The 8,004-nt window shown below is 40.8% G+C and overlaps 1 protein-coding gene across 1 annotated transcript; it reads left to right on the top strand.

Moving 5' to 3' along the window:
- Nucleotides 1-575: 575 nt before the first annotated feature.
- Nucleotides 576-3,410, top strand: mrpl19 (mitochondrial ribosomal protein L19). Its single transcript, XM_010769335.1, has 6 exons — nucleotides 576-692; nucleotides 900-1,014; nucleotides 1,101-1,219; nucleotides 1,719-1,853; nucleotides 2,436-2,617; nucleotides 2,915-3,410. The coding sequence occupies exons 1-6, from the start codon at nucleotides 614-616 to the stop codon at nucleotides 3,134-3,136; spliced, it is 852 nt and encodes a 283-aa protein (XP_010767637.1). The 5' UTR covers nucleotides 576-613; the 3' UTR covers nucleotides 3,137-3,410.
- The last annotated feature ends 4,594 nt before the right edge of the window (nucleotides 3,411-8,004 follow it).

The raw sequence follows: 8,004 nt of genomic DNA, 5'->3' as shown, positions 1-8,004 counted from the left end.
TCCTGTAATTATTTTTCATGTTTTGTTGTTGTTATTATTAGCTTATACTGTATGTAAACATATGAGTTTATTTCCTAAGCAAAGTGCATTTGTTTAATTAAATAGGCCTACAAAGTATACAAATACAAATACTGGTGTACTTCTAAGTGTGGATAATATTACTTGTAATAAAGTATCCATTAGGCTATTTATTGTTGTGTTTTACTAAAGTTAAGCCTCTTAACATTAGTTTTTTTTTTGTCCAATAAATGTATTTTTTTTAAATCATAAAACACTACTTTAAAAGCCTGTCTGGAATAATTCATAAATACATCTATAACCAAAAACATGTAATTGACTCTCCGGATGTTGTTGATGTAGCCAACAATATAAACACATACTATCTGTAAAAGAAAAAAAATCTGCCATCTCAATAAATCAACATTTGTATTAATCTGTTATCACGGTAGGATAATTGTTAGGGTTCTATTGCTTTCTTTCTTATAATTGATATAACAGTTGCACCATCTTGTGGACAATGTACTTTACTGCAGATTCGAATAAATCGCGTTTCAATTAAATTTGCCCTACACGGCTTCCGTACGCGTTTCCATGTGACAACAGAAGGTCAGACATGGCTGTCTGTGGGAAAGGGTTGAACAAAATGATGTTTTCACTAAGCTTACTACGAAACCTCCGGCTCCGAAATGAACGTAAGTAAACACAACAAGCGTACAATTCTCCGTTAAACTTTGAATTTGCTGTCAGGCTTTGAGAACATGCAGTATTTATAATGTTCATCCTGACGTATTAGGCGAGCTAATGTTGCTAACGGTACATTGTTAGCTTGCGACTATTTAACCTAATAATGACCATTATTCGACTCTACTGTTATCTTATATTCTTGTTTTTATTTATAGGGTTCATATCCACGTGTCTGTGTCGTCTTTCTCCCCACGAGGAGCCCCCGAAGTTCACCCCTCCATCTAAACCTGTCATTGTTGATAAAACACAGACTGTGGCATCGCTGAGAAAGTAGGATGTATTTCCATTCTTTCTCCAAATACTGCATTCTGCGTAAAGTATGTTTTTCTGTAAGTGTTTTGTCTTCCTTTTCCTAGGTTCCTGAGCCCAGAGTTCATCCCACCCAGACAGAGAACAGATCCTATAAAGTTTTCCATGGAGAGGAAAGACATGATCCGCAGGAGGCAAGTGCTCAACATCCCTGAATTCTACCCAGGTAAGACATTGGTTAACCCCCACAACATTCATACACTGATTCACCCAAACACCTTTCTCTTCTCTAATCTGGGGAATATCATTGACACTTTTCCATTGATACAAGTTAAATCAAAGCTACAAGGTCATATTTTTCTCATGTCCTAGCAGTCAGTCTACAGCCAGATTATTCTTATGCTTTCATTTCAATAAAAATAAAATGGACAACATATGATATTGTCTCAAATCTATTGCAGAACTCTGAATCGGATATAACTTGCACCGTTAACTTTCAGACTTATATATTCTTTCCATATAATAACAATATTATAATATTCTACGGTAATGAGACATTTATTTAAATAATCAACATTATTAATCATTCCATAGTTTTTTCCCCTTTTTGTTTTACTTTATATAGCAAACCTTTTCGAATAAAACTTGTGTTTTAAGAATTACTGTGTACTAAACAGTTGTTTCTATACTCATTTTAAATGTCAATTATTGTTTATTGTTTCAAGGGAGCATCCTGGCAGTGACCATGGCCGACACAAATGCAGCTGGGAAAGTGAGCCGCTTTGTTGGCATCTGTATCCAGAGGGGGGGGACGGGGCTGGGAGCCACATTCATCCTGAGGAACATCATTGATAACCAAGGTGAGGTTTATTTCTGTTCTGTGTAAGCTTTCAGGAACAAAGGTCTACTGAAAAACAGGACATTTCGCCAATTTGATTAGTTGATCGTCAGAAAAAAAAGTTCTCTTTTGATAATGACCAATTGTCATCATTTGTTCTGTAAAAATGATGGCATAACTTGCTATTTTTGGGTAGTTGCACCCCTTCTGACATATTTTTGACACACAATGTGACATCACTGTTACCTGGCATGAAGGTATATTTAGTCTTATGTCAACCAAATAGTTTTGTCATTGATTTGTAAATGAAGTAACTCACTGTGACCGTCCATTTCCTACACTATTTCTGTATGATATACAATGTTTCTATGACATTAAGGTTTTCTTGTGTAGTCACAAAGTATGCTGCTTCTCAACCTGAGACCCTCCCTCTATTCATGTGTGTTCTCTCTTTAATAGGGCAACACAGGCTTATTGTTTAAAAGAAGTGCTGTCATTTAATTGCAAAATAACTTTCCCCATACTGAGGTTCATCCAATTATACAAAAAGTGAACCAGTTTGCCTTTTAAGTTAAACTATGATTTCAATCATGTGTTTCTTCAGGTGTGGAGATTTGCTTCGACCTGTACAGCCCTCGCATCCAGAAGGTAGAAGTTCTGAAGTTGGAGAAGAGGCTGGACGACAGCCTGTTGTACCTGAGGGACGCTATGCCTGATTACAGCACCGTGAACCCGGACATGAAGCCCGTGCCCATCTCCCCCACTGGAGAGGTGCCTTTCAACGACGTAAGAGCCCCTACAGGGTCTGAATATGTAAAAAAAGAGCTGGGTGAAATGGTTCCTCTTTAAACTCATGCATACTTATTATTGGTTTGTCTCTATGAAACCTGATGTACTTATATGACTCTGTTTTCTTCAAGTTTGTATCTTCTTGGTCGAAGGCACTTTGGATAAATGCAATGTAATATTGTTAAAGCTATTGTTAGAAACCGATACTATTATGATTCTTATTAACGCAGGTATTTTTTCTGGTAATGTTGATAAATATTTTCCAATGATTGGGATTTTCTCTCAATTCACCAGATCAAAGTAAGGATGCGGCCAAAGCCGTGGTCCAAACGCTGGGAACGACCAAAATTCGACATCAAGGGCATCCGCTTTGACCTGTCCCTGACGCCGGAGCAGATGGAGCACGCGCAGAAGTGGGCGCAGCCATGGAGAGAGTACGACATGTTGAAGGAGTACGACACCTCCAAACTGGAGGAGCAGATCTTCAGTGAGGTCCAGCAGAACACGAGCAAGTGAGGGATATCCTAAACTGCAAACGTTGTCCCATCTTACCATCAGCAGACTTTGACAGGAATGGGAAAAGCCTGGAATGTGAGGTTTTCATGGATGAAGAACACTCTGCTGGATTAAGTCAATCACCACAAGCCCACAGTGTAAAAATGTGCAGGAGCAAATATGGAAGCTGGAGTCTGAGGAGTGATGTCTTCTTTGTGTGCGGCAAGTCTACTGTACTGGCCTTAGTAATCACATCAAATACGTGTTTTCTATAATAAAAATACATTAAATATTCTTTCTTTTGGATTACATTTTGTTCTCTCAAGAAACAATGTGATTTTAGTTTGGGTTATTTCTCTTTGCTTTAAGGTTAGTTACATGTTGGTATTTACCATGGAGTTATGAAGAGTTGACACTAGGTGGTGCTACTCCTCTTTAAACGTCACATCCACCAGCAGTTGCATAACCAAGCCTTTGTTGTGTCCTACAGTGTTTAGAGGGAAACGCTGCCATGCTAAATAAACAGACAGTGTATTTGTTTTAGTTGAAGAAATAATGAAGAGCCTGTTTGCAAAAAGCAGCTTTACCGATTTATCTGATGTAACATCTGAAAAGGGGGGGTTTATAATCAGATGTTCCAGCTTTGAGGGGCTTCTGGGTATAAATTACCAAAGATTTCAAGATAAATCAGTAAACCTGCTTCTTGGATCAGGCCCCAGTACCTTGCACTTTCAACAAATAAAAAAAAGCAACCCTGGTAGTCAAGGCCCATACACCAAGGACACCCAGTAGTGTTTTACTGTTGTGGATGGAAAATTGTGGTGTTGAGCTGGTATGTTAGAGCGTCAGTAGGGTAGTATAAAAACACTTGGACTCCTTATGTTATGTCTGCTCACTGAATGTGTGTGTATGTGTGTGTATAAACACCCAGAATGAGTCCCTGCACTCTAATTTCTCCATATTACAGGATGAGACGCGTAGAAAATGGTCTTTAATACAGGAGCAGCAGATGTTTACTGAGCTCATTACGGACCACACAGATTTCCTGTGTGGAGATATGGAGGAATAAAGAGAGCGCTTACTCCCGCTGCTTTTGAGGTGCTGGAATGGAAGAAATGCAGTTAACTTTTAACGACATTTTTGGGGTAGAATTAATGGTTTGCCAATGATTTCATCCAAACCTTCACCTGTTAATAACTTTATATCAACTTCACTTCAGAGTCACATGCAGTGTTTAGTCCCAGTGTTGACTCTCATTTACTGTGTTCAATCAGAGCTGACCTGCAGCAATGAAAACCAACTCCATCTGCTTGTGTGTACAGTAGACTGAGAGCTGGTCCTGCACATTGTCATTATGTTGCCCACTGAACCAGCTGGCCCTTTCACCTTTTCATTTTTTAACTCTCAGTATTTCTGTTAGCGACTGATTGATGTTTTCATGTGGAGGCGGTAACGGTAATGTTTATCCTGCTGATGCTCTAGAAGCATTCCACGGCGACACCACTGGACTGGTAAACCAGTTTAAACCACAAAGTTACTCAGTCTGAGTAACTGCATCAAGGAAACTTCCTGCCTCAATGTGTGCGTATATGTGTGTGCGCGTAGATGTGTGTGAGAGTGTGTGTGTGTGTAAGTACTTCAGGGTTGTGATCTCAACTGTATGTGCCTCCCATGCCCCCAGGTTGACTTCTCTGCACCTGGAGTGAAGTTAAAGCCCCTTGGCTGGGAAAGGAGATCAAACACCGGCTCTTTCACACATACATACACACAAACACACACACACACCGACACACACACACAGCGACTTGTAGACAGACTATCATATCACCCTTCACAGACAGACACCTCAAGCAGTGCCAACCGTAAACGTCTGGGACCGCCTGTCTGTCAATCGTCACGCGGAATAAGATATGCTCCATTTACGCTTGCCGTGGAATTGGGGTGGGGCATGCAGGTCGGAGGAGCCCATAATCCCACCCCTCAATAACAACCCACTGTAAAGCATGGTGGGCCGATGATAGCTACAGTGCCACACTACTATGAAGGTCAGTGCAGGAATGTAGGGAGGGACACACTCTTCTAATCTGTCTTCCTCCCCTTCACTGGTGCTCCCATGACCTTCATCTCTTTGAAGGAGGATCGCGCTCGCTTTGAAAAGGAGCCAGGTTGATGAATAGGAGAGGATGTGATACAGGGTGTGCAGTACTCCCACAGGTTGAGATTTTGGGGTAATGTCTTCCCCACAATACACTAAATGCACCTTCTCTAACATCTCTGTCACCGTGTGATTTCTTACTCTTCTGTCTGCAGGCCTGGGGAAATTAGTTTCACTCTCTCCGTCTCTACAAGAAAATGTGAACTGGGTATGAGCCGTCTGAGTGTGTGACAAGTGCAACGGGACACTGGGCCACCCATAGGCCTCAGGTAAATTACACCCTGTCACTGTGTGTGTGTACATGTGTGCATGCGCATGTGTGTACGTGCTACTCAGGGCCACCCGTAGTCCTAGGTAAATTACACACTTGAGTTTCACCATATGTTTCCAGTGAAACGACACGACCGTCTGCTCCTCTCCCGACCGTCCCATGGGTCTGACGGGGGCTCCTGCTGCCATCACTCTCTCTTTGTTACACACTCACACACCAGCCGAACAGTGCGACAGCTGTTGGGAAACATTACATTGCAAGCAGCTGATGCCTGAAGCCGAACAGGCACATATCACAGTCATTTTAATAATGTGATCCAGTGTGGAGAGGGTCTGGCGGTAGGTGCCAAGGTCAGGGGATCGTTTCCAGTTGGGGTCAAGCATCCGAAAAATGTACAGATAAAAGTGTCAATCGAAATGGCATATGTCCAACAATTCCCATGCAGCTAGGATGACTGCACGAGCAGGAGAGGGGTTACTGATAAGAGGCAACTTTGTTGCACTTCCATAAAGTTGAGGGATTTAAGAGACAGAAAAGAAAAGGAAGCGTAAATATATTTTCTTTTAGTACCTAATAAGCCCCAAAAATACTGGATCCTACACCTCAAACAATTTTATTGCTAGACCCTCCCTTCCTGGTAAGTGGCAATCTGCACACCCCTACTTTGTAAGGCAGGCTTCACTTGAAATGTCTTAAACTCAATCTGGGAAACACAAGTGATGTCACAAAGTCATTTTCTCGGTCTTGACTAAACTCCATCAGAACCACAGAAGATATTTTACAACTGTGTTTACCGGTTGTGTATTACCCCTGTAACTGTAACATAGACTTTGGTATGGAAAATTGGTGGAGTTCCCCTTTAATTTAGAAAAGGATATAATTACATCTGCCGAAGAGGTTATGTTTGTTGTTTGTCAGCAACATTTCAGAAAATGAATAGCCCTTTTTGGGGGGAAGGGTGAAGCACAGGCCAAGGAAGAACCTGAGTAACGGGGTAGAATTACGCAATATTTTTGACTGGATTGAACGCAGCTTTGACCGATTGAAGTGCCATTCTAGTTCATTATATACTTTTTGGCATTTTCTGAACTGAAACCTAAGTAAATATTTTACAATTTAAAGGTTGACTTTCTCATTTAGGGGAATAAACTTAGAGTCAACAACTTAAAACAATAAGGGCTGATGATATTCCAATGTGTTCTTATTGTCAACAAATCCCAAGAAAAGACCAAAATCAACAATGATTTGATCCTATAACAAGTATTTCCTGTTTAACCATAATAACCAAATGTGTATTAATCCCCAACTACAGAATAGTGTCCAAGAAATGCACTATTTACCCCAGTTTAAAATATAGATTAATTAAAGCTATAGCGTAGTAAAAAAACATCAATAAAGGGAGTGTTGAAGGATGGATAAACACACTGTTGCAATGGTCCTGTCATGGGATTTGGAGATGTCTCTAGAAAGGCAGCAGAATAAATGACAGGATGAATGCATTTGAATCACTTTAAAATTGCTTGCACCATCATTGCTGTGTACTTATGTGTACTTATACAATACAAACTGAAGAATTAAATGGAAAAAAACTGTTAAACCTTCTTCAGTTAAAGGTCCCATGTCGTGCTTTTCCAGTTATTACCCGTCCCCTTGTGTGTTATGAAGGTTTTTATGCATGTCAACGGTCTGCAGAGTCAAAAACTCTCAAAGTACACCCTGTAGCGAGTAAAACTCTAACACAGAAAAGACCTCCCCAAAGCGCCTTGTTGGAGATTTCTCATTTTCCAATGTGTTCTTCTCCGATACTCTGACGTGGGGATACCCAGAGACCACACCCTCTGCCAGCCTTTCACGAAACAAAGCTTCCCAAACCTTTCAGCGATTCATGCCGGATATGTACAGCGTAGGGCACTGAAGAACGATGCTGTTCCTACTTTGTTTGGACCAGCGGGAGATTCGGGTACACAACCTGTAAGTATTCATTGTTGTTTGTGTATTTATGATGTTTAAAACAAACAAGGTATCTACCACGACTGTTTAAATGGGTAAACGTTTTTCGGGCTACTACGTTGGGATCGCAGAGAGAAATGCTCTCCGCAGACCCATGCTCACAGCATTATAAACCTTTTTCTTACTCAATATCAAGCCACACTTATTGTTTTTACTTTGGCTGTGAGTGTTTGTGTGTGCTCAGGATGAGTTTCGGATNTAGGGCACTGAAGAACGATGCTGTTCCTACTTTGTTTGGACCAGCGGGAGATTCGGGTACACAACCTGTAAGTATTCATTGTTGTTTGTGTATTTATGATGTTTAAAACAAACAAGGTATCTACCACGACTGTTTAAATGGGTAAACGTTTTTCGGGCTACTACGTTGGGATCGCAGAGAGAAATGCTCTCCGCAGAGAGAAATGCTCTCCGCAGACCCATGCTCACAGCATTATAAACCTTTTTCTTACTCAA

The sequence above is a fragment of the Notothenia coriiceps genome, unplaced genomic scaffold (assembly GCF_000735185.1).
Source record: "Notothenia coriiceps isolate Sejong01 unplaced genomic scaffold, NC01 NC01_scaffold00006987, whole genome shotgun sequence".
Classification (NCBI taxonomy): Eukaryota; Metazoa; Chordata; class Actinopteri; order Perciformes; family Nototheniidae; genus Notothenia; species Notothenia coriiceps.
Note: the sequence above shows the minus strand (reverse complement) of the source record. Positions and strands in the feature narration are given on the sequence as shown.

Coding starts and splice junctions, on each gene's coding strand:
- mrpl19 (XM_010769335.1), top strand. CDS start 614: ATGGCTGTCTGTGGGAAAGGGTTGAACAAAATGATGTTTTCACTAAGC. Junction 1,854..2,435: donor GAACATCATTGATAACCAAG/GTGAGGTTTATT, acceptor GTGTTTCTTCAG/GTGTGGAGATTTGCTTCGAC. Junction 2,618..2,914: donor GAGAGGTGCCTTTCAACGAC/GTAAGAGCCCCT, acceptor TCAATTCACCAG/ATCAAAGTAAGGATGCGGCC.